We start from the raw sequence: 27,743 nt of genomic DNA, 5'->3' as shown, positions 1-27,743 counted from the left end.
GCCTACTGCATCATAGTGGTCAAAGCACAGGGATAAATTATATAGGTTACAAGAGTGCCTTAGGATTCATTTTATAAATGCCATCATATAGGAAAAGACTAAATTATAAGATAAAACAAACTAAAATGCAAATATCTGGGGTTCTTTTTAGAATGAAACTACAGGCTTTGGAAATGCTTACATTTTTCATCAGCATGGTTAAAAGGCACTGGATTATTAACATCAAGCACTTTGGCTTCAATTTTGCAATAGAATTAGCTTGATGTCAAAACAATTTTAAGAATCTAAATGCAGTTTCCTTACTGTATCAACATCATGGAAATTCTAAGTATGTAACATTTAAATTGCTGTTAATGAGGGAGCTTAGTGGCATATTTTGAGCAGCAGCAGATTTGCAATAATAGTCTATTACAAGGTTTTAGAAAATGAATAGAAGGAAAATCATTTGAAAATATAATGATAGAAATGTAGCCGTGTTAGTCTGGTGTAGCTAAAACAAAACACAGGACTATGTAGCACTTTAAAGACTATCAAGATGGTTTATTAGGTGATGAGCTTTCGTGGGCCAGACCCACTTCCTCAGATCAAATAGTGGAAGAAAATTGGCACAACCATATATACCAAAGCAAAATGCAGGACTATGTAGCACTTTAAAGACCCACGAAAGCTCATCATCTAATAAACCATCTTGTTCATCTTTAAAGTGCTACATAGTCCTGCATTTTGCTTCAGCTACACCAGACTAACACAGCTACACTTCTATTACATATATACCAAAGGATACAATCAAAAAAATGAACACATACAAAAAGGACAAATCAAATTTCAGAACAGAAGAGGGATGACGGGGGAAGGTAAATGTCATTCATGCTTAAATTCGACACTTTACACCTAGGTCTAAACAAAGACATTAATTATCTTACCCATTACAAAGATAGCTTCCCCAATTATCACTGTAATATCATTAGCTCACAGACATTTAGCTCCCCCCCCATCTCCCTTCTGTTCTGAAATTTGATTACATTATCCTGGTCAAGGGAGTGTGAAAATACAGTTTGTAGCTTCTTGATATTGAAGCTGCTAGGGTCTAGTTTACTCCTGGAGTTGCTGGGCACAGTCCAGCGCCCAGCTGCCATCAAAGAATCATAGAATACTAGAACTGGAAGAGACCTCAAGAGATTAAGTCCAGTCCCCTGCCCTCCTGGCAGGATCAAGCATGATCTATATCATCCCTGATAGATGTACTCTTAAATATCTCCAGTGGTGGAGATTCTATAACTTCCCTAGGCAGTTTATTCCAGCGTTTAATGACCCAGACCTTTAGGAAGTTTTTCCTAATGCGCAACTAAACCTACCTTGCTGCAATTTAAATCCATTGCTTCTTGTCCTATCGTCAGAGACAAAGGAGAACAATTTTCCCCCTCGTTCCTGTGACACACTTTTAGATACCTGAAAACCGCTATCATCTCAGTCTTCTCTTTTCCAAACTAAACAAACTCAATTCCTTCACACATGCCTCATAGCTCACATTTTCTAGAACTTTAATCATTTTTATTGCTCTTCTCTGGACCTTCTCCAATTTCTCCACATCTTTCTTGAAATGCGATGCCCAGAACTGGACATAATACTCCAACTGAAGCCTGATCAGCGCAGAGTAGAATGGAAGAATGACTTCTCATGTCTTGCTCACAACACTCTTTGTTAAAACAACCTAGAATCATATTTGATTTTTTTGTATCAGTGTCACACTGCTGACTCACAGTTAGCTTGTGGTGCACTATGATCCTAGATCCCTTTCTGTAGTACTCCTTCCTAGACTGTCAGTTCCCATTCTGTATGTGTGAAATGGATTGTTCCTTCCTAAGTGAAGTACTTTGCATTTGTCCTTATCAAACTTCGTCCTATTTACCTCGGACCATTTCTCTAGTTTGTCCAGATCATTTTGAATGTTGATCCTATCCTCCTAAGCAGTTGCAACCCCTCCCAGCTTGGTATCATCTGTACACTTAATAAATGAACTCTCTATAACATCATCTAAATCACTGATGAAGATATTGAACAGCACCAGTCCCAAAAGACACCCCCTGAGGAACCCACTTGTTATGTCCCTCAGCATGACTATGAACCATTAATAATTAATCTCTGCGAATGGTTATTCAGCCAGTTATGCACCCACTTCATAGTAGCCCCATCTAAGCTGTATTTGCCTAGTTTATTGATATGACGGTTATGTGAGACTGTATCAAATGCCTTACTAAAGTCTAGGTATACAACGTCCACCACTTCTCCCTTATCCACAAGACTTGTTATCCTATCAAAGAAAGCTATCAGATTGTTTTGACATGATTTCTTCATTACAAATCCATGCTGGCTGTCACCTTATTTTCTTCCAGATGTTTGCAGATGAATTCCGTAATTCACCTGTTCCATTATCTTTCCTGGCACATAAGTTAAACTGACAGGTCTGTTATTTCCTGGGTTGTTTTTATTTCCCTTTTTATAGATGGGCACTATATTTGCCGTTTTCCAGTCTTCTGGAATTTCTCCTGACTTCCATGATTTTTTCAAAGATGATAACTAAAGGCTCAGATACTTCCTCTATCAGTTCCTTGAGTATTCTAGGATGAATTTTTTCAGGCCCTAGTGACTTGAAGACATCTAACTTTTCTAAGTAATTACTAACTCTGAGTTTACTAAAAAATTGCCTTCCTGAAATCCATTGTCTCTATTTTGCTGTTCTCCCTTTTACCATTCCTTAGTATCATGAACTCTATGATTTCATGATCATTTTCACCCAAATTGCCTTCCACTTTCAAATTTTCAACCAGTTTCTCCCTATTTGTTAAAATCAAATTTAGAAGAGGTTCCCTCTTAGTAGCTTTCTCAACCTTCTGTAATAAAAAATTGTTTCCAATGCAATCCAAGAACTTATTGCATAATCTGTGCCCTGCTGTATTAGTTTCCTAACATATGTCTGGATAGTTGAAGTCCCCCATCACCACCAAATCCTGCACTTTGGATGATTTTGTAAGTTGTTTATTAAAAGCTGCATCCAGCTCTTCTGCCTACGTAGGTGGTCTGTAGTAGACCCCTAGCATGACATCACCCTTGTTTTACCCCTTTTAACCTAACCCAGAGACTCTCAACAAGTCTATCCCCTAGGTCCTTCTCTACCTCAGTCCAAGTGTATACATTTTTAATATATAAGGCAACACCTCCCCCCTTTTTTCCTGCCTATCCTGAGTAAGCTGTACCCTTCTATACCAATATTCCAGTCATGTATCCTAGCAGATCTCTATTATACCAACTGTGTCATATCTGTGTTCATTTATTAGCACAGTAGATATGGTAGTTATGGTGCTGGAAGCAGCTAAAGAATACTTGGAGAATAGGAATCACTGAATATTCCTTCTTCCTGCTCACAACAAGACCCTCCCCCCCCCCCCGCCCCCATCCACATCATATCACCTCTTCTGGGGATTCTAACTCTGTCAAAGAGGCTCCCTACATTAGGGATATTTCCAGAACATGGCTTTCAGCTATTTTCCTTAGTATCTCTGTGGCCAAAGCACAGGAATGAATTCACCCCAAAACGCTAGGAAGAAGAGGCAGCAATAAAAGGATCTGGTCCTACTTCCACTAAAGTGAATAGCAACATATCTGTTGACTTGAATGAGAGCTGGATCAGGAAGCAAGGTAAGAAAACTCTTGGTTTCTTGGTGGGTGTCATAATGCTACTTCATCTGTGGCCAAAACTGAGCTGGGGCCTGATTTTCATAGGTGATGACATCCTACTAACTTCATTTGGAGTTTAGTTGCTCAGCACTACTGAAAATTAGGCCCATTGTCTCTTTATTGCTGCCTGAAAATAGTGCAAGATCCCATCCAATCTGCAGGGCCTGTGACTCTTATACTCTTCATGCTAGAATGCATCTCATCAGAGCTGAAGCTTACAAAGATACCTGCAGGACAGGCTAATTAATGAGCATCCCTAAACAAAGCACAAGCTATTGATGAAAATGACCATAGTGGGTGATTTGTGTCCTTCCTACACTGCAGGCACATTCAGTGCTGACTTGCAGGGAAGCGAGGTGGCACAGCTAATGGGAATTACTCCGCTGGAAGGAGAATTATATTATTGAGATAAGAGGGTTAGGTGCCATCCATGCTGACTCTTGCTAGTAAGAAGAGAATGCAAGGCTTATTGCATTTAATTCCACTACATAATATGCCTGGGCATACAAATACATAATTTCTGAGTCCAGGTATTTACCCCTGATTTGGCTATTTCTTTTAAAGGGAAAGAAATGAAATCGGACTGGAAAATAAGACAGAAATATCTTCCCTTCTATTCTGTTACCATTTCAGTACGTTTTGCAACCTCACATGATTCTTCTTCAAGTTATAGCATTTGCAGCCTACCTCAACATCCCCATGCTACAATGTGGAACACAGGTCCTCAAAATGGGGGACCACTGGAAAATTTAACTCCCTTCAATGTGTCCCTGTACTTTCCATCAATCCCGCTCTCCTTCTGTGTCTATCTCTCTTCACTTCCCCAATGTCCTTCTCTCCAGGAACTGCTTCTGTTCTGATTACTTTCCTAATTTGTCTCTCTCATTCCCACTGCTCTCTTAACCTATGTCTAGACTGCACACGCATTTCAAAATAACCCACGTTATTTTGGAATAACAGAGTGCACATCTACAACTCAAGCCTTTCAAAATAATGGGCTTCTTACTTTGACTTCTGTAACTCTCATTCTAGAGTGTTCTTCCTTCAACTTCCTGCTGTGCAGACAGCACCTAAAGCCAACTTAAGGTATTTTTTCTTCAGCTATGCAATTAATGTAGCTGAAGCTGTGTATCTTAACTCAACTTTAGCCCGCAGTGTTGACATACATGTTGTGAGGAACCACACTCCAGCAGGGTCTCTGCCTTTGGTACTAAGTGGCCGTGAAGTTACTTTCAGGAGAGTGACTGTAGTTCTTTGAGATGTTTCATCCATATGGACCCACCACTGGGTGCATCAGACTAATTCTCTTGGTTAGCAGTGACTGTTGGAGCCATGTCTATGTCCCAGACATTGTCATATCACTACATCTGAGGGCATAAAGGGAAGAGGGGAACCAATCATCCTTTAGTCCCTTTGCCACTATGGGACCCCAGAGAAGAACAGAATAAAAGAGACAGGTCACAGAATTTATTGGACAACATATTTTGAAGAAACACAGTTACTGTAAGGTAAGTAACCATTCTTTCTTTGAGCCATTGTCCATATGAATTCCACTCTTGGTGCCTAGCAAGCAGTTGTCTGTTTGCTTGGAGGCAGGCAGTAGGGGTCCTACTTAAACAATGACAGCAGAGCAGCCTTACCAAAGTAGTCATCTGATCTGGAAGCTGCATTAAAGAGTAATATATTGCAAAGTTGTGAATTAAGCTCCATGTAACTGCCCTACGTCAAAATTAGGGACGTATTTATAACAGGCGGATGAGACTGCCTGACTTCTAGTGGAAAGAGCTCTGATGTGGGTAGGTGTATCTACCTGGCTATTGGTGGGGCTATTGCTTGACCCTTAATCCTGATAGCAAGCTCTCCAAAAAGTTTAGAGTGTTCCTGATTGGTTTTATTCGATCACTGTAAAAAAAACAGTAAAAAAACATCGAGTGTGAGAAGTTGAGCTGAAGGAGTGAGGCTGGAGGAAGAAAAATGGGAGATGACCAAATTGACTCAGGTCTCTGAAACAATTTTGTGCAGGAACTGAAGAGGAGACCTGTGAATGACCTTGTCCTTTTAAAACACTAAATGAAAGGTGTACCTGCCCTATATTGCCAATGAGATGCAATGGCTACTATAAAGGCCATCTTCCCAGTTAGGAGGTAAAAGGAAGTGAGGAGGACCCATCTAATCTGTTAATATTATACTGAGGTCCCAAGAGACAGGGGGGAGGGGCGAGAACTCTTGAACTGGTGTGAAAACCCCAAATCAAGACTTTAAAGAATCTTGCAACTCTGATTCTGGTGATACTGGTGTGGAGATGTCCAAACAGAAAGTCTCTTCTTCCTAGCTTTCCAAGTTACCATGGCTAAGGATTTCCTGCTTTGGAACGTAATGTTCTGAATTTTAGCCAGACTGCTTCTTTTAGTGTTGTGAGCCAGCCAGTCAGCACCCAGGCTGTCAGATATAACAAAACCAGGTCCAGGTGCTCCACAGAGCTTTTTTTTTTTTTTTTTTTTTTGAAAACCTGTCAGCTCCCTTGGACATGGCTATAATGGACTCAGGTGTGTGCCACAACTCTTCTTCTGAGGTACGATTACACGGCAGTGATTCTCATGGCCAAGCTCAACAGACTAGGCTTGTCCTGCAAATAGCTGCATGAAAGCTGTGGTTTGAGCTGGAGTGCAGGCTCCAAAACCTACTCCTATTGGTAGCTTGAGAGCCCAAGCCACAATGTCTATACAGATATTTTTAGCACAATAGCATGCGCCTGAGCCTGTTGAGCTGGGCTGGCAGTCTCATGGCTGCAAGCTGGGTAGATATGCCTGTTCAGACTCCAACAGTTCCCCATTTGTAAGCATAGTGAGCCTGCCAGGCCTGGCAGGAGAAGAGGTGGTGTGGTGTACATTGGAGAGAAATCCTTATCATGCCTCATTGAGGGTGAAGAAAAGCAAAACACCTCTTTCAAGAGAGAGTTGCCATCTCGGCGGGTTTCTGTCTCCGTTGTGCTCTATTAAGTGGGAAGATGGTGAAGTCAGTATTGAAGATCCTGCATTTACTGATGATTCTGTTGAGCACCACTCCAACACTGAACCCTCCCATAAATCATTCAGTACGGTAGGTACCCTAGGAACCAACACACAAAGTACTGACGTGCTAAGCACCAGGGAACATGATTCCAAATTTGCCTGCACACAAGCAGTGAGTACTAAGTATGAACCTTACTGAGAGACAGAAAGTCTACAGGTTTAGCAGGTATAACCATCACCCTCTTAATCAGTAGTAGGACTCCAGAGAGATATTTCTCAGGCTATTGGCTGCTCTTTGACTGTTGAATCCAGAGAAGCTGGGCATGTGGTTACTCTTGTGCCTCAACTAAGTAGGCACTAGAGACAGTAACCTGTGCCTTTGCTCAGCTCTCAACTGGTGGTTCTTCCTACCTTGGTTAAAAGTCATTGAGAGTGGAATTGAATCAGACACACGGGGCTTCCCTGTCAATGTAGCATGGGAACTTGGGTGGAATCTCAGTTCACCAGGGCACTATTGCAGGGGGTGGAAACTCCTTTCAGTGTCCAAGGAGCTTGCCTAGAGTGCACCAGGAGGAACATGTTAAGCTGGCTTCTGAGCTTCTGAGTCCACTTAGAGAAGTAGTGAAATGGAAAAAGATCCTCTTCCAAACAAAACTGGAACATAAAATGCCCATCACAAAGAGGGACTGAAACTTCATAGGAGGGGCAGGTATAAAATGTCAGAAGCAAAATCTCTAAAATTTAAAAAGAGACCCCTGTATAAGGGTAAGAGTTTAGCCTCCAGATAAAATCAGACTAAAGTAAGAATTCTGTGCACAAGTGGTGCCAATGATCAGATATAAAATTACTATTTTGTGGGGTGCTGGGCCAGAGCAAGTGGGAACCCCTTCCCACCCCTTATGCCTGCAGTCCACCTTACCTTTCCCCCAGTGCTCCTGCCCAGCACTCCTGTCATGGAGTGGGAGAAGACCCCACTTTCCTGCATGAGTGCTGGGTGGGCAGAGCAGGACAAAACCCTGACACCGAACCCCTCTTCCCACTGGTGTGCAGAGGCACCCATTTTTGCAGGGTCCCCCAACTGGCTGGAATCACTGGGCATGGGTCCCACTGGTGCAGTGGCTAATCCGCCACAGCCAATGGGCAGCAAGACCAATTGACATCCAAGTAACAACTAACACTAAACTAGCCCAGAGATGCAGTCAGGCACTGCAGGGTTTCTGTCCTGCTACCGTAGTCCATAAGAAAGACCTGAGGGAATGGCGGGACCAGTTCTAGCCCTTAAGCTACCTGGTAGTAGTGTGCTGGGCTGTGTGGGCTATGTCTTCATTGTGTACCCCTGGTGTCATGCTGCAGATGAAAAGCAGGCTGGTTCCACACTGGGATGTGGAGCTGCACTTGCCAATGAAAGGCTCTGGCAGAAGGGATGCAGATGGGAACCAATTCAGTAGCTCCTCGTTCTGGCTGAGTCTTTCCCTGCTGCCTCAACTACCAAAGCCAGAGTCTTTCCCTGTGGAGGGAAAGGGCCTGAGTAGCAGGCAGTTGCCAAATTCTTTTCCCACTCTGGAGCCTTGCCCTGCAGCAGAAAAGAAGTCCAGGGGCAGAACTTTTCCCAATTGTCTTCCTTGACAGAGTTTATTCCCAATACAGGAGTCTCTTCTTGCATAGGGGAAATAGGGCTCTGGCAGAGAAGAAGCAATGAGACCTATGCTGCTTACAATATCACTGGAGACAGGGACATCCAGCTTTGGTGAGTAGAGAACATGTAGGGTATGTACTCAGATACATACCCACCCCCTCTGACAAGTCTTGGCTTACCTAAACTGTGCTTTACCTGCATCGCTGCTATTTCTGCAGGTGCTAAGGGTCACTGGAAGCATGCACTCTATACGCTGCATGCTTCTTTCCATGGTGTGGACATACCCAAGGCTCTATGCGCAGCCCCAACCGACACTGTTGGCCAAACGAATCTGATCTTGCACACATAGGGTATGTCTAGACTACATGCCTCATCCCAGGAGGCATACCTGGGTGGTCGACAAATGCCTTTAATGTCGACACCCATGCGTCCAGACTACTGCGCTGAGCCGACAAACGGCTAATCGGCTTAGCGCGGCAGCCATGTAAATTTAAATGAAGCGGCGATTATTTAAATTGACGCTTCATTTTCCTATGCCTGGTAGCCTAATCTACATGCCTCTGGCGACAGAGGCATGTAGTCTAGACGTACCCTTAGTGTGCATGCACACCCAAGAGGAGTAGAAGCCATGTGCACAGTCACTCAAAGAACCAGTTGCTCAGTGCAGGAAGGAATGGTTTTGGCGAAGGAAGTGTATCAGTCTGAAAGGCTTTCTGGGGCTACTTAATCTCTCTTCTGAGAACACCAACAAAGATATTAACCACCGTCAGTTATTGTAGGGCTTTTTGTGAATTTTACCATATGGCATGCAATGGACAGAGTCTTTAAATCAGAGCTTGGATTGTCAAATGACTCTGAAGTGTTCCTCTCAGAAAGTACATTCACATTCTCTTTCTGTGGCACCCTGGAAAATTGCTTTTCTTTTGGACTGAAGATATATTTACCACATGAAATCTGCTCTTTATTTGGATCACTTGGTTCTCCAAATCAGGAAACTGAATTTCTCAATTAAAAAAGATGTATTTTATTTAAAAAAAAAAAGCAAAGACAATCAATGATCATCCCCATAGAAAACTCGCAGTAGATCTACAGTGTTTTTACCCAGATGCTTTCTTAAGGTGTAGGAGTGCACATTCTTTTTACGAGTTGCCTATTAGTTTTGAATGAATAATTCACTACAGATATTTGATAGACTATCTGTTTTTTTCACAAATTGTCCACGGTTTTCTGAACACACTTATTATTCAAAATTAATTATTGCCAATTAATTTAACTAAATAATACTTGGTCTGTAACACAAATAATCATTCATACATTGTGAGCACTCAACATTTAAAATGTGATAGCTCATGATAGACTCCTTTCTCTTCTCTAACGGTATGATTATAACTCTTAGTCTCCCATTTTTGGTGAAATTATTTGTGATTAGGAAACAAGTTTACACTCTACAATATTCTACAATACTTGCTTTTCTAGTTTGGAGTTCCTGACAATAGAGTCAATTCTTAGCATATTTGTAGATGGCAACACAAGAAAGGGTTTCAGAGGGGTAGCTGAGTTAGCCTGTAACTTTAAAATTGATGAGTGGTCCTGTTGCATGTTAGGGCATGTTTACACTAGAATATTATTTTGAAATAATTATTTTGAAATAGCATGGCCACACTACAGGGAAGACTCAATATTAGTCTGAAGCAGGCTTCCTTAATGTGGACGCACTACCTCAACTTAGAGTCCCAGGAAGCAATGGGGAGTAATTAACCTGAATGACTCTGGGGAGTAGTTATTTCAAAATAGCAGCAGCGGAGCATCCACACTAACGCTATTTCAAAATAACTATTTTGAAATGAGTTAATCCTGGTGGAAAGGATTGGTAGTATGGACACTCCTCTTGTTATTTCAGAATAAGGGGATTTATTTCGAAATAACTCCCTAGTGTAAACCAGGACTTAGAGACTGACTTCAAGAGGCTATTTTCATCATCAAAGATGGTTACATTATTTACCAAATGAAAACTGCAGAAACTTTACATTAAAAAATAATAAATTTTTACTACTAATAAATGTAAACCTTAATTCAAAAGAATCAAGCATATAAAACTAGCGTGTGTTACATTCAAATTCTAGAAAGAGTTAGATTAAACTACTTTGTGGAAAAAGGACAGTGCTCTCAAACCTTCCAATAGATTTATCATCTAGACATCATGAAGTAAAATAGACAAATTAATATAGACATTTTTCAGCTAACCATCTCTGACTGATACACATTTATCCTAGTGAAATACCAATCACGCCAAACGAGCAGGTAGAAGGGAACTTTATGATTGAGAATTAGACCTGCTTTTTATGAGAAAAACATTTAATCTCACAGCCCTAATTTTCAAGAGATCATCATGAAGCAGAATCAATATTGGTTTTGCTTCCATCAAGGAAGCACCATACACTGCAGCATTTTATACAGTACTATGAAATAAATGTCATTTCTCTTTAAATGACTTGGTCTTAAATCATATGTTCTGACATTGTTGAGTAGGAATAAATCTTACTATAAAATTGTATTATTATGTTAATAATAATTCACCTCTTTGAGCAAGATTAAGGATGTACAAAGCTAATGGAAAGATATAGAGGGCAAAGGCATCTAGAGGTTAGAGTAAGGGAGTAGGAATTAGAGGTTTAGGATCTATATATGTTCATTTTGTGCACAAATTTCCCTACATGTAGCATGGATATAACATTACCAAAAGGGGACTGCCAGGTTTAACTAATTCATTTGTCCAGTGACTTTGAGACCCTTGGAGGAATTGCACTAAACAAGTGCATATAAACACAAAAATACCATTCTGTTTTGCAGATAGAAATCAGGTACAATATTTAACAATAAGCAGCAGTAAATAAAAGAAATAACCATTGTAATAGATGGTGCCATTAAATCCTGTGATGAAAAAAATGTGGGGTTCATGTGCCTTAGCATTGGAAGAGAAGATATTTTGTTTTTAGAATAAACTTTTAAGAAATGGTGGAAACAAAATAGATGTTACTGTTACTTCTCCTCCTCCATAACAGCAACTATTGTAGTGTCAATGATTTTAATAATATTAATCTGTATTTCCATAGGTGTAATTGAGAACAGAATTTGGTCCTTTTATACTGACAGATTTATACTGATTGGGAAAATATACTGTAGATATTTATTCTCCTTTAATCTCCAGACTCAACACTCCTTAAGTAAGGGGCCCTGTTTTAAAATGACCAAAGGATATTTCAATTTGAATTATCTAGTGCAGACTAAAATCACTTAAAAGTTTTAGAAGTTGTGGTCAGCATGTCTTCTGTGAGTGTGTGTATTTGTGAAAATGTACTATTGTATTACTGACATCTCCATTAAGTTTTCTTTACCTCAGAGACTGATGTATCATTTCACCTACTGATTTATTGACTCATCCAAAAATAATCTGGTCTGAGACAAAGCCAAATGATGAAAATAATAGTCTTTTTTTTTACTGGCTCCAGTGGGTTCTAGATCTGGCTCACTGAGATTATGATGGTGTGTTAAGAATAATCTATAGATATAAACAACAGCTAATAAAAAAACACTTTCACATTTCTACTGCTAACTGGGAAGTGCTTCACTCTGAGTATTATATGAGAAATAGATTTAAGTGACAGCTTTTTTTTTTTTTAAATCAGGGTTGCATTTAAAATGAAGAAACAAGGATGAAGATTTTGAATTCTTCACTCCTCTCCAGTGGATTTTTTTATAAAATAGAAATGATATACTTACGTCATAGCTTGATAAATATATTCAATTCCATAACGCATTGCAAATTCATCTACAATTTCTTGTGCAGCAGCATCAAAGTACACCTTCCAGGCTTCATCTCCTTTCACTTCAGGGATTTTTACAACACCATTAGATTTAACTTCAGTCAAGTAATGGAATAGGTTCTAAAAGTAAGAGGTTTTTTTCAAATTAATAGGACATTACAAGATCTAGGTGGCATTATGTGAGTATATATTCTATATTATAAAATATTATCAGTGTATAATTAATTTCAAATTTTGTTTGCCTCTGCAATTACTAACACCAAACTAATCATCATATAGAAGAGGACAAACTAAAGCTTTAAATATATTTTGTAATGGAGCTCTGCCAAGTCAGGTTAGTGATTCAGCAATCTAATCTATCTCCTTGACATGAGGTCATTGCAATTAACCATTGCCAACAGACACAGTTCTAATGTTGTGCAAAATAGTACAGGAACTTTCTCTTTTGTCTTTCATGGCCTTGTTGTAATGCTCACCAAATTGTCTAGCAGCCTGAATTGGATTTCTAACCAATGAATTTAAGGTTTCATGATTTAAAAATTCTGAGTTATAGGCAATCTGTTAAGAACATCTCAGAAATTACTCAAAAATCGAAGGGACAGCTCAAGGTATAGCAACCTTTGCAGCAAGAGCTAGCACTTAATTGGCAAGCAAAGGCAGATAATTTGATCTCAGATTGCCTTGCTTAGCTACAAGCAAATCCAGAAATGGATTGTTGAAATCGGTTTCTTGGATATTTTTTAATGACAAAAGACAACTGTCAATTTTGAGATCATCGCCATTTTATCTGTATACAACCATTTCCCTTTAACCCATTCCACCATAGAGAGTGATCCTGCACAAATGATGCCAATGAAATTATATTCATTTCAAACTGAAACTGATCTGGTGTCTTTACAACGTAAATAGCCCCACACTGCATCAAGACAGGTGCCCAAGGCAAAACTACCTTCGAGTCAATTTTGTAGATACCCTTTAAAATGTCAGTAATGTGCCTTTCAGAATATTGCCATACAAAGTTGATCTATTTTTCTTTTGCTTTGGGGATAAAGATTAAATGGTGGGACAGTCTGATGCAAAGAGGAATTAATGGTGACATGGATGCTTTCAGGTAGCAGATGCTTTTATTTGTGATTAACTTCTTTTTAATTTATGTCATAGGTGGCCTAGTCTTGGTGTTACTTGTCTCTTCCCATCATCCTCAGGAACTGTTCCTCTTCATCATAACTCCTGGGACATTGCAGAACTATTGCAGGGATATTAATGTTCATTTGCCCGTGGTGCTGTGAACTGTAAGGCATCCTTCCCTGAATTGAAGGTTGGAACATACTCAATATAAAAAACAACAAATAGCTCTACAGCACCTTAGAGAGTAGCAACAAAAGTAGATGGTATTATGAACTTTCGCGGGCACAACTCACTTCTCCAGATGAATGGAGTTAAGGGGGGCAAGGCATAAATAAATAGCAGAAAAAGAGAGAGGATGGGGAGGGAAAGAGAAGGAAAAAATGGGGAAAATATTGTCAATTAGAAAGTCCATGCTAAATGAGGCTAATAGAGTGGGCTCTAAGTACCCAGTGCTTAACTTTTTATGTCTTTAGAGTGTGGATGGGCCACAGCATTCCCAATCAGTTCCCAGCAGGGTAAATACTGTTCCCTATGGACCTCAGTGACCTGTGTGCCTATTATTTTAATTTCATGTCTCCCATGGGTGATATGGGAGCATATGTATTCTGAAGGGTTTTTTTAAAAAAATAATGTTAAAATAAATAAATTCAATCCTAGAATTCCCAATGACATTAACAAGCACGAGTCATTTAAAATGTTGAGGGTGGAGAACTGCAGAAGCAAAGTTTAGGAAGTCACATGCCCATTTCACTTCTTTCTGCTTTTCTAACCATTTGGCAAGACCAATCTGCTGATGTAGTAGCATCAGCAAGCAGTCTTTCCTCCTGGGACACAATGGCTTTGAATCTGGTCATCAGATTCAACCACTGATGCTTATGCCAAGGTTTGAACTGAAAAACCTATTGCAATGAAACTAAATGTATCAGTGGTCTAGTCTTCATAGCCTTATATTCTCCACTTATCTAATTTCTATTTAGAAAAATGATCTTGTAAATGAACAAATATCATCAACATACCTCATGTAAACATGTGTATTGCACATGATATGGAGCAACTTTCTCCTCTCCTTTTATTTCAACATTGATTTTTAACCTAATGGCACCAGAGACAGCAGATTTATCTGTTCGTTTTTCTGATGAAAAGAAAAATAATTGTTAATTATTACTAAGAATACATTTTTGTCAAAATAGAGAAACACCACTGCAGCTCTAAAATTTGTTTTGATCCAAACGATGTTTTCTGAGCTACAGAAGTCCAGCTGTTGAGCAGAACATATATTGATTTTCATAGTTAGGAATTTCAAATGTAATGTCATTCTTGATATATTTGCAAACCTGAGCTTCCATATGGTCCAACTTATGAAGCAGAATATCTTACTGTGAAATAACAAATCTCCCATACCTTGCCATCCAAACAAACACAAAATACAGGCAGTCCCCGGGTTACGTACAAGATAGGGACTGTAGGTTTGTTCTTAAGTTGAATCTGTATGTAAGTCGGAACTGGCGTCCAGATTCAGCCGCTGCTGAAACTGACCGCCAGTTCTGACTTACATACAGAATCAACTTAAGAACCCCAGGCGTCCCCAAGTCAGCTGCTGCTGAAACTGATCAGCAGCTGATTCCAGGAAGCCCGGGGCAGAGCAACTCTGTCTCGGGCTTCCTGTAGTCAGCGCTGGTCAGTTTCAGCAGAAGCTGACTTGGGGACGCCTGGGGCAGAGCAGCTGGGGTGCTGCTGGGTTGCTCCAGTAGCGCTGCTCCTCAGTGCTACTGGACCAACCCAGCAGCACCCCATCTGCTCTGCCCCAGGCGTCCTGATTTAGCCGCTGACCAGCAGCGGCTAAATCAGGACCTGGGGCAGAGCAGCTGGGGTGCTGCCGGGTTGGTCCAGTAGTGCCCAGAGCGGCGCTGCAGGACCAATCGGCAGTGCCCCAGCTGCTCTGCCCCAGGGTCCAAAACAAAAGCCTGGTCTGCTGGGGGGGGCACACTAGCTGCGCCCCCCCTAGCAGACCAGGGACACGGGGAGCAGAGCCGCAGCGGCAGCGGGGTGCCGCGCCTCTGAGGCTTTGCTCTGGCAAAGCCTCAGAGGCGCGGGACCCCGCCGCGGCTGCAGCTTCAGTCCTGGTGCCTGTGGTCTGCTGGGGACGGTCCCCAGCAGACCACAGGCACCCGGACTGAAGCCGCAGCCGCAGCGCGGGAACCCACCCGGTGCCCCTGGTCTGCTGGAGACTGTCTCCAGCAGACCAGGGGCACCGGAGCATCTTACGAACGGGGCTTTCTCGCCCCGGAGCTCGCAGGTAGCAATCCGCCACCTCGACCTCCGGGGCGAGAAAGCCCCATTCGTAAGTGCGGATCCGACGTAAGTCGGATCCACGTAAGTCGGGGACTGCCTGTAGTACAAAAGTTTGTGTAGAACTTATTTTAAAAGCAAGAGGAAGACCAAGGACAGGGTAGGCCCACTGCTTAGTGAGGAGGGAGAAGCAGTAACAGGAAACTTGGAAATGGCGGAGATGCTCAATGACTTCTTTGTTTTGGTCTTCACCGAGAAGTCTGGAGGTGTGCCTAACGTAGTGAATACAAGCAGAGAGAGGGTAAGTTTAGAAGATAGGATACACAAAGAACAAGTTAAAAATCACTTAGGAAAGTTAGATGTCAGCAAGTCACCAGGTCCTGATGAAATGCATCCCAGGATACTCAAGGAGCTGATAGAGGAGGTATCTGAGCCTTTAGCTATGATCTTTGAGATCTTTGAGGGGAGATTCCAGAAGACTGGAAAAGGGCAAATATTGTGCCCATCTATAAAAAGGGGAATAAGAACAACCCAGGAAACTACAGACCGGTCAGTTTAACATCTGTCCCAGGGAAGATAATGGAGCAGGTAATTAAGGAAATCATATGCAAACACTTGGAAGGTAATAAAGTGATAGGGAATAGCCAGCATGGGTTTGTGAAGAACAAGTCATGCCAAACTAATCTGATAGCTTTCTTTGATAAGATAACGAGCCTTGTGGATAAGGGAGAAGCGTGGATGTCATATACCTAGACTTTAGTAAGGCATTTGATACGGTCTCGCATGATATTCTTATTGATAAACTAGGCAAAAATAACTTAGATAGGGCCACGATAAGATGGGTGAATAATTGGCTGGATAACCGTAGTCAGAGAGTTGTTGTTAAAGGTTCTAAATCCTGCTGGAAAGGGATAACAAGTGGAGTTCCTCAAGGGTCTGTTTTGGGACCCGTACTGTTCAATATCTTCATCAATGATGTAGATATTGGGATAGAGAGTACGCTTATTAAGTTTGTAGATGATACCAAACTGGGTGGGGTTGTGACTTCTTTGGAGGATAGGGACATAATTCAAAATGACCTTAGCAAGTTAGAGAAATGGTCAGAGGGAAACAGGATGAGGTTTAATAAAGAGAAATGCAAAGTGCTCCACTTAGGAAGGAACAATCAGTTCCATACATACAAGATGGGAAGCGACTGTCTAGGAAGGAGCATGGCGGAAAGGGATCTAGGGGTCATAGTGGATCACAAGTTGAATATGAGTCAACAGTGTGATGCTGTTGCAAAAAAAGCAAATATGATTCTAGGTTGTATCAACAGGAGTGTTGTAAGCAAAACTCGTGAAGTCATTCTGCCGCTCTACTCTGCACTAGTTAGGCCTCAGCTGGAGTACTGTGTCCAGTTCTGGGCGCCACATTTCAAGAAAGATGTGGAGAAATTGGAAAGGGTACAGAGAAGAGTGACAAGAATGATTAAAGGTCTAGAGAACATGACCTATGAAGCCAGGCTTCATGAACTGGGCTTGTTCAGTTTGGAAAAAAGAAGATTAAGGGGGGACATGATAGCGGTTTTCAAATATCTAAAAGGGTGTCACAAGGAGGAAGGAGAAAATTTGTTCCTCTTGGTTTCTGAGGACAGGACAAGGAGTAATGGGCTTAAAGTGCAGCAGGGGAGGTTTAGATTGGACATTAGGAAAAAATTCCTAACTGTCAGGGTGGTCAAATATTGGAATAAATTGCCAAGGGAGGTGGTGGAATCTCCCTCTCTGGAGATATTTAAGAACAGGTTAGATAGACATCTGTCAGGGATGGTGTAGATGGAGCTTGGTCCTGCCTTGAGGGTGGGGGGGCTGGACTCGATGACCTCTCGAGGTCCCTTCCAGTCCTATTATTCTATGATTCTATGAAAAGCAATGAGGTATTAATTATTATTTACTATTATTATTGGTTGCTGTTGTTGTTATTTCCTCATGGACATCCTCAACTTCACCAACAGACTCAAAGACCTCCGCCCCTGAGGGGAACTCCAAATTATGTGCATGGGCATGATTCCTCAACTGGGAATGAATGATACCAAAGAATAGATCTGGAGAACTTTGCACAAAGCCATCTACATTAGACTATCTAGTTATTAGTGCTCCTTGTGCCAGCTGTTCTTTGAGTTCACTTTTTATCCCAGTGTAGCCCAGCATTAAGCTGTTTCTTTAAATACATTTTTTGTACAATTCTGTGAAATGAATCATGAATGAAGGGAATGGTATCCCTTCTCCCAGTTCATGTGATCTGTAAGCATATGTATTACATTAGAATATATGATATGATATGAATGGAGAACTGGAAGGGACCTTGAAAGGTCATTGAGTCCAGTCCTCTGCCTTTACAGCAGGACCAAGTACCATCCCTGACATATTTTTGTCCCAAATCCCTAAATGACATATAGAATGACATATACTATCCTTTTTAGATATTACAATTATCAAGAGCCACCTACAACATTTACTGCTGACGATGGGTAAAAGCTTTTTATTCTATGCTTTTTCTTTCTTTTCTCCAGCTATACAATGAGGATATGTATTTTCAACATTAAATTAAGCAACAATTTTTAAGGCATCAGTTTTGTCAGTTGCATGTATACAATTGTATCAATTTCATCCATTGAAAGATATTATGCAAATCTTCCAGGATAATTATGAACTTATCTTAATAAAAACTACTCTGTGTACAAATATAAAATAGCACATAGTTAAAAAAAAATGTTTAATTTGATGCAAAGAATCAAACAATTTTCTTTACATGTCCATATATTTTAATAGCTTAAAAAATGGTAAGTAGAACATTGGAGAAATAAAGGTATTACATTGTGTGATAAAGATTTTTTGTCCAGAAAACCCATATTCCGACTTTAGCAAATTCCTTGTTACATAATTTACCTTCATTGAGCAGACAATCTAGATAAATAGAAACATAACAATATTTACAAAACAAATAGAGGAAGGTAGGACTTGAGCTACAGGACATCTAGAGCACACAAACGTGCTTCCAGGGAAAAAAAGCTATATTGCATGCTTATCTTTAAGTAAGCTAAAATCTGTTTCTAAACACAAAGATTTATTACTTGAACAAATACAAATTGGCACATTGTATGTAATCAGAGGCCTCATTTCTGTTAAATGGGAATAAATTAGAAGAGAGGCCAATGATAATAGAATAGCACAAGTGAAATGTCAAAGGAGAATGAGGTCTAGGGCTCTACATATGCTTATGTTAAAAGATAACGTGGTTATTACTTGATAGTCAGTAGGCAAATGCTTATATATAGTTTTCTGTGGATCTTTGAAGATTCATTTACTATCCAATGAGGTGTGAATGAAATGATATGAGGTGTTTATTTACACTGTCCTGAAAGCTGTAGCAAAATTATCCACCAGATCCTCTGAAATAATCTCATTTTGAATTAAATAAAACAAATATGTCATTTGGAGTAGGAATTGTTTTAATTGGCTGGCTAATTAATCTTTATACAATGTTTTATTTCTCTTAAGTGACTCAAAAGTGAGATCTAATTCCACCTTGATCTGAACCTGGAATCCAAAATGAGTATGTAATTTTATATATTAATATGGAGGCTAGCGGAAGCCCAGAGGTAGATATTGAATGAACATGGAATTACCTGCACTGTGGAGTTACCTGCACAAGTTGTATCATAGAACTTTTATCTGCCAACTAGTCCCAGTCATCTAATAATGCAATTGGAACCTGATTAAAACCATGCCAAGTGTTTTCTGTTCTTCTTTTGGCATACCTGGACAATTATTTATCTAAAATTTGACTTAAAAGTGAGCTCTACTTCCACCCCTTTAAACCTGGAATCCAAAACTGAGTATAATTTTATATATTAATGGGAGTGTTATTCTCATACAACAAATATGCATTACAAAGTTGACACCATTATACATGTTGAGAGTTAGGCTTAACTAATTTGAGAAGAAGTAATATAAAATGGTTAATACCTAAGTTGTACCATACATCCATTTCTCCGCTTAGTGTTCTCACTTCAATGATTGTTTGTCCCAGAAAGTCATCTGATTCCTTTTTGAAATGTTGCTTTACTCTAGATTTAATGTCATCATCTTCATCCCAGACTCTCACTTTTATTCTGTCTGTAGAGTTATGGCATTCACTGTAAAACAACACATAACAAAGAGAAGACTATACTACATTTTCCCAGACTTGAGAATTACTGTTTATTGTTACTTATTAGTTGTATTTTGTAGTCCCCAGGAACTCCAGTCATTGACCATTGTGCTAGGTACTGTTGAAATACAGAATGAAGACAATCCCTGCCCAAAAAGCTTACAATATAAAACAAGAGACAACAGATGGTAGGGTGGATAAAGCAGAAGGAAGTGGGGAAAGCAAGCATCGGTACCTTTCAAAATGTTCTTTGACATTATACAGCATTTTAAGTGGTAAGAATTATTACTCTGAGAGCCAGTCAATAAGTAAATGAGACACACATTTTATTATATTTCATTTTAACTGTTGTTTGGGTGTCACAAAAATGCCTGTGGTAGATCAGTTGCCAAACATTTTAAGTATATGCATTATTATTATTGTTTTATTATTAAAATCACTGTTTTCTAAAATATTGATCAGCACCATGGACAAAGTCCCCATTGCATTTGTAGCATACAATCCAGTATTTAAATACAAAGTGGAAAATTATGTGAGAACATTTTCATAAGCATTACAGTTAAAAGATTTAAAACTCAAACAAAGCCATGGTAAAGATGAAAAAGAATTATTCTTTTATTTTCCTGCTTCCTAATTTACTGCCATGTCTTTTTCCTCCTGGAGCAATTCTAATTCCCATTCTGATATTCACCAGACTCAGAGAAGAGCATACAGGAGAGAGGCAGGACCACTTGTCCCATTGACCCTTGCTTTAGAATTCCTCCTCTTCTCTGATTATGGAGTTCTGACCCATATGGACTAAAGAGTTTTCCTCGAGTTTTCCCCATTCTGAAGCCCTCCTCCCATTTTCCCCAGATTCTGCTCCCTTTTGTTTCTCTTAGTGAATCATCCATCCTAGCAATGCATTTTAATTAATAAGGCTAACAAAGCATTTCAGCTCACATCTGCATGCAAAAGCCAGCATAATCAGTTGCTTGCATCTGACTGATATACCCCAAATATCATTGCTTCTCTTGCAGCTGCATTCAAGGATTAATTTAATTGGGGTAAGAAAAGATAAACCATTGTGGCTATTTCGGTGCTTGACCTATGTGGTTGAGTAGCGAAAATGTCTATTTGTCTTCAGAATGAATCTAAAAAGCCTGAAGAATATTTCCTGGTTGGCTGCATATCATAACTGGGGTGATAAGAGGTGCTTTTCAAATCACACAGTAGCTTGTGGTAAATCTAGGTCAATGACTAAACAAAACCAGCTTATTGTAGATTGGTGTTTGCAGTATCTGATTATCTGCTCTCTTTTTCTGAAGAAAGCCAATATAGTTCCTTGAGTGCAGCCATCCAGCTTATTAGACTGTACAATTTAAAATCATAGAGCTCGATGCTGAGGGTAACCATTAATATACATTGGCCTTAGTATGACTATTCATGTGAAAAAAGTGATTGTATGTGTAAGACTCTGCTGGACTGGATCCTTGTAAGGTAACTAAAGTGAGAGTTACAGCATTCTCCAACTTTCTGTCCTATAACAAGGTAGCATGCAATGGCAATTAAAAGGTCTTTCCTTCGCTGCATTTTTCAATTGGTATCAAGAGCCTGTTAATTAATTAGGAAAGTACAGTAGACTTCCGATAACCCGGAACCTATGGGACCTACGTGGTGCAGGATTATCATATATGCCGGAATATCAGGAGGTACTATAAACTGGTTATATATATACTGTATACATTATATACTGTATATAAAGAGTTCTTAACCCTTTTTATTGTGCATACTGTATACAGTATACTGTAATGTTTTCGGTTTTTTAAGCCTTTTTTACCCTTTTTGCTCAGTTCAGCTGCTGCCGCTGTTACCTTGTGACTCATTTTTTGCCGAAGCTCACTCACTAGGCTCTTGCCATTTTTATGCCGGACTATCAGGAGTGCCGGACTATTGGATGCCGGACTATTGGAGTTTTACTGTATTACAGTTATACATATTTTGGTTTGCTGTTCAGAGAGATGGATTAAATACCACAGGAGGTTTGCATGAGCTGGTGTAAAGGCTCTTATAACTCCATTGCTGCTTCTGGTATAGCAGGGGAAAAGTGGCATGTTGGAGAAAAGAGAATATGACCATGACAGTCCAATGTGACACCAATTCTTGTGTAATATTTGCTCCCATAGAGTTGATTGCTGCTAGCATAGCTAAGAATAGCATCAAGGATGCTCTTGGAGCTGAGACACCAGCCTTGAACTCAGCTTGAGGGGAGGGCAACTCTGATCTGCATACTGGATGCAATTTTGGTAGAACACCAGGATTGGCCCTCTGTTTATTAGTCACAGTGTAAGCCACCATTTTTGGGACTAATGTTTTGTCTACTGCATTTCTTTGTTCTAGAAGGCTAATAACGTCTCAAGATTTAGGAGGAACCAAAACACAATTCTCATTAGAAGTTAAATATGGATTAAACTACAACCTATCAATGTGCACCCCCTAGTAAAGGCAGAATCAGGTGGAGGCACTCATTCTAAATGTGTTCCTGGAATGTTATCCCATGAGTCTTTTTCAATGATTTGGAACTAAACTTATCAGAAAAAATTTCCTGACTCCATGAAATGCGTCTTTTTCTCTCTTCTGGATCTGAGTTTAGTGAGTTGTGGTGAGACATATTATTGTCTACCCCTGTGGTGCTCAAACTTTTCTCTGCCCCAGGGGATTGGAGTGTTGAGAGATGTGGAGTATGGGATCTAGCAGGAGGTTGGGGTTTGGAGTGGGGGGGGTAGAGCTCCATCTGGGGGGCTCTGGGGTAGGACCATGGTGCTGGAGTATTAAAGGGGAGCGCAGCAGGAAGTATGAGTGTGGGAAGGGGACTCTGGGCTAGGGTTGGGGTGTGGAATGTGGGGTCCCAGTGGTACTTACTACAGTTCCCAGTAAATGACCACCAGGTCCCTGTGACCCCTAGGTCACACCTTTGCTCACTGCATTTATGCCTGAAAGTGCAACCCCCACAGCTCCCATTAGTTGCTGTTTCTGGATAATAGGCACTGCAGAGGTGGCACTCAGGTGGGGGCAGACTGTGTGCCTAGGGACCACAGGGACCTGGTAGTTGCTTCTGGGAGCCAGGCGGAACCAGGGCAGAGAGGGAGACTGCTTTAGCCTGAGAGGAAGAGATGCTGAGAGGGAGGAGTTGATCAGCAAGGCCCGTGGATCACCTGGAATTCTCTTGCGGACCCCCTAGACAACTGTGAACTGCAGCATTTATACCAGCCTCATCACCCTGTATGAGCCCTTAGCCCCAGATCCAGCCCCTGCTCCATATGCTCAGGAGTTCCTAAAATCAGTGTGGTTCTGCAACGGAAGGAGGGACAGGAGCCCAGGCGGCGGAATAGTAGGTGTACAGCTCTATGGGGAGCCCTACAAGGCAGTAAGATTATGGGGAGACATACCACTGAGATTATGGAGGCTATGCCACTGCATGAATCTTCTTGACCTTCCTATGCCACAGACCGCATCTGGCACTATGCTCCCTGGAGTGCTATAACCTACATATGAGACTGAGTCTGAGTGTGTGTGTGTGTGCGGAGGAGGGGGAATGACAGGAGGATACTCCCCTGCCATGCCTACCTTACTTTCCTGCTCAGTGCCCAGCCTATCCCGACTCTGAGGATAAAATTGGTCCCTTGCAAAAACATTTTCCTACAGCCACTCACTAGTAAGAAAAGATGAATGTGGGGCAGAGTATACTGAGAGGCGGCTAAGATGTGAATAGCTATTTAGAGCACAAAGATTCTCGGAACAGTTACATCCCAAACCCAAAAAGGTTACAGTACATTCTGATACTAAATGCTACATGAAAGTTTGTGTCATGGAGTAGGAGTACTCAGCTGCAATCTCACGCTTACAAAACGATTTACAGACATGAAAGATGCATCATTTGATGATTAGCTGTTCTGTTAATTCCTTCTGGGCACCTGGCATTGGTCACTGATGGAAGATAGGATACTGGGCTAAAGGGACCTTTGTTCTCACCCGGTATGGATTTTTTTTTATGAATACCTAATGCTCACATCACCCCTTTTCTGAGAGGTCACAGTGCAGCTTTGGATTACATACTATTATACGAGTAATCAATGTACTTACATAATAGTTATGTAAATGTAATGTAACCTACCCTGTCTCAACTCTACTGTATTTCCTTATGTTGTATATCAACATGCTCTTTTCAAACAACTCTCCAATGTCTCCATGCTCATCATCAGAAGCAAGTTCCTCACAGACCAGGCCACACAAACCCAAAGCAGCAACAGACAGTGCAATATCTGTGGACATACCTCTGTTGCTAAGATGATCATCACCTCTACTCCTCCTACACCCACTTGTCAGGATTTAAAGATCCTAGACTTGCCTACCACGATGTGTGGCATACCACATGCAGTGCTCTACATCCCTCAATAACAACTGTATGGGTGAAATGAGACAAGTAGAAGCAGTTGAATGAACTCACACAGAAAAATGATAAAAACGCCATATCACACCTAAGCGTACACTTTTCAAAAATCAGCCATCACATCTGACCTCTCAGTTCTCAAGGGGACCTGCACAATGCCTTCAAAAGATGAGCCTGGAAGCTTAAATTCATAATTTTGCTTGAGGCTAAATAAATGGACTGAATAGACACACTGGATTTGTGGTTCATTACAATAATCTATAACCCACTAACACCCAATCCAAGCTTTTCAAATTCCTTCTTGTGACTAGAAAGTGTAAACTATCCGCTTCACCTTGAATGATCCCTTGAAATGTGTTAACTTCTCAAGCTAAACAATCTGTTCCACTTTGTATTTAGTTGACACTCTGAGTACATTTCCCAGACCTGCAGAAGAACTCTGTGTAAGCACAAAAATTTCTCCCTCCACAATTCCAATAAATGATATTAACTCCCCACCTTGTTTCTCTTTTAAATCTGAAAATAACCTTGTATAATGAGAAATTCTGTTTATCATTAATTTAAAGACCCTGGTAAGTAAACCAACAGACTGGACAAAGAAAAGGTTCTCTCTCTAGTCCAGCACACTCTGGTACAGCAACATCCATGGTCTAGCATGATAGTTAGCTGGATGTCCCGTCTTATGGGTGTAGCCAAGTTTCCCCACAGTCCCATAACATTTGTTTACATACACCAGATATTGCTCTCTGTGTTCTGTGCTGTTATTTAGGTCTAATTTATGCCTAAGTGTCTTCTAAGAGCTCAGTAAGCTGTGGAAGTATTGGTAATGCTGCTAGACAATATTGATTTCCTGTGGTTTGGCAAATTCTCTGGTTTGGTACCAGTCAGGTTCCAAGGGTGTAGGACTAGAGAGGTTCAAACTATAATCAAATTTTACTGAGAATGCAATTATATGCTGTTGTACAGAAACTAATTTATCTATCTGTGTTGAACAGATCAGTAGTTTAAACATAGAAACGTAGTTTTCTAATGATCTTTCAGAAGAACACTCTTATTGTCAGAGGAATTTCTTATTTTGGAACATACTTTAAAGCATCAGTTTTATATTGCTAAAAGGAAATCAATTTTGTGCAACATCTACATTTTCTTGATATTTCACATGAACTATACTTTATGCTTGTAAAAATGCAGGCACTAGTCAATAGATTAGTAGAGGTTCGGGATGGGGCGAGTCTACAGCTTGTGATTGAGACTGATATTTAAATTTTCTGTTAAATTTCCAATCCTCAGAGACTTGGTAACATCTTTACCAGCCAACTTCCACTTATGCAAATTGCCACAGCTGCTTTGGAAACCACAAAAACTTTTCTTGTGGTTTATTCATTTAATTTAAATACAAATGTAATGAAATCATGAGCAAATTAATGTTATTCCTCACATATAACAATGATTAAACTCAAAAGCTACAAGAACCTAAGCTCTGGGGGATTCAACCTTTTGCATGAAACACTGTAATGATGCTTTCGCAATACATTTAGTGTGAATTTGTGTTAGTTACAAAAGGGCATTAAGTTTTCTGTTGAGAAGACGACCTGGGGGACAGAGACTTCACAGTCCCAACACCAATTAAAAGAGCTATGCAATCTGTAGAAATGTGGGAAGCTGCCAGACAAAGGATGGACTAGATGATTATGAAATACAGGTTGAATCTCTTGAGTCCAGTACCCTTGGGACTTGATTGGGGGTAAACCAGAGAATTTGCCAAACCACAGGAGGTCAATATTGTCTAGCAGCATTACCAACACTTCCACTGTATGCTGGGCTCTTGATAGAAATTGAAGGGTAAATTAGAGCTAAATAACAGAACAGAACACTAAGAGCCAGGACTAGTAACTGTATACAAATTTATGGGACCACAGGAAACTTGGCCACATCCCTGATAAGTGGACATTGGCTAAGTAAAATCATGCCAGATCACAGATTTGAAAGTGCCAGAACAGAGAGTGCCAGACCAGAGAGATTCAACCTATAGTACTTTGCTCTCCAGCTCCTCTCAATTTGGGGATTTAAGGCTACTTTGTGCTACTCCTTTATTTTTGCTGAACTGGTCAAGTATGGATACCCCTTGCATAAAAGAAACTTCTGATGACACAGAGCTCTTTAATAGCTCCTATGCCATCCTCCTCTTAGTGGCTTAAGGGAAGAAGTTGTGTGTGGGGGAGGAGGGAGAGCTCATGTACACAGCTAACTCCTAGCTGCCATAAAGGCCATGTGGACAGTTGTCAAACAATGTCAAATAGAGAAAATGACAGGATATTATCTTAAACACAGGCATCCAGACTGATGCCTAACAATCTCATAAAGGCTTCTCAGAGTTATCTTTGTCCTTCCACTTGATCTGAACACAATTTGGCCAAAGCAGAGACTCTGAGCCTTAGGTAATACAGATATAGGTGGCTTATAATAGATAAAATAGGTATGATAGTTTATCAATTTGTAACAATCTGCTGAGAAAAATACCCGAGTACCTGGGAAACAAGCTAAGTCTTTATCCCTCAACCACTAAGCAAAAGGGTGAAGCTGCAAACCTTGTTATATTCCTGAATGATTCCAGACATATGTGTGAAAAGACACTATGCTGTGGGGATTCAATCCAGTCTGTATCAAATTGCATTTCAGCCTACTGTATTTGAAAGACAAGAAGCAGGAGTTGAATTGGATGATGACAAAAAGTGATACCATTTCGAAATCAAGCCACCAATCAAACCCTGCCAACTTGAGGTGCTAAGTAAGGGTATGTCTATATAGCAAAGTTTTTTCAAAATAACAGCCCTTATTTTGAAATAACTTTCATAGAGTCTACACAGCCAAACAGCTAGTTTGAAATAAATTTGAAATAACAGAGGGTATGTCTACACTACCCCGCTAGTTCGAACTAGTGGGGTAATGTATGCATACCGAACTTGCTAATGAAGCCCGGGATTTGAATTTCCTGGGCTTCATTAGCATAAAGCCGGCGCCGCCATTTTTAAAAGCCGGCTAGTGCGAACCCCGTGCCGCGCGGCTACACGCGGCATTGGCTAGATAGTTCGAACTACGTAGCCATTCCGTTCCACGAGGAGTACAGATAGTTCGGAATGGCTACGTAGTTCGAACTATCTAGCCCGTGCCGCGCGGCTACACACTAGCTGGCTTTTAAAAATGGTGGCGCCGGCTTTATGCTAATGAAGCCCGGGAAATTCAAATCCCGGGCTTCATTAGCAAGTTCGGTATGCATACATTACCCCGCTAGTTTGAACTAGCGGGGTAGTGTAGACATACCCAGAGTGCTTAGTCTATGAGGAATAATGCCAAATTCGAAATAGCTATTTTGAAATAAGTGCTGTGTAGACACTTATTTCGAAATAGGAGGCCTCCAGCCTTCCCAGGGTGCCCTGGTGGCCACTCCAGCCTTAACCAAAAACACTTCTCTCCCTTTCCCCTCCCCGGAGCCCTTAAAG

General features: G+C 40.6%; 1 protein-coding gene across 2 annotated transcripts in view; it reads right to left on the bottom strand.

The window, feature by feature from the left end:
* The window catches only part of UNC13C (unc-13 homolog C), a 437,647-nt gene that overhangs the window by 236,190 nt on the left and 173,714 nt on the right, over window positions 1-27,743 (bottom strand). For both annotated transcript variants that reach the window (XM_075897272.1, XM_075897271.1), the window contains 3 exons: window positions 19,631-19,800; window positions 14,351-14,466; window positions 12,163-12,326 (listed from right to left, as the gene is read on the bottom strand). In XM_075897272.1, the coding sequence (XP_075753387.1) occupies window positions 12,163-12,326; window positions 14,351-14,466; window positions 19,631-19,800 (450 nt within the window). The remainder of the gene's footprint in view (window positions 1-12,162; window positions 12,327-14,350; window positions 14,467-19,630; window positions 19,801-27,743) is intronic.

This window comes from Pelodiscus sinensis, chromosome 14, assembly GCF_049634645.1.
Source record: "Pelodiscus sinensis isolate JC-2024 chromosome 14, ASM4963464v1, whole genome shotgun sequence".
NCBI lineage: Eukaryota > Metazoa > Chordata > Testudines > Trionychidae > Pelodiscus > Pelodiscus sinensis.
This window is presented reverse-complemented; position numbering and strand designations above follow the sequence as displayed.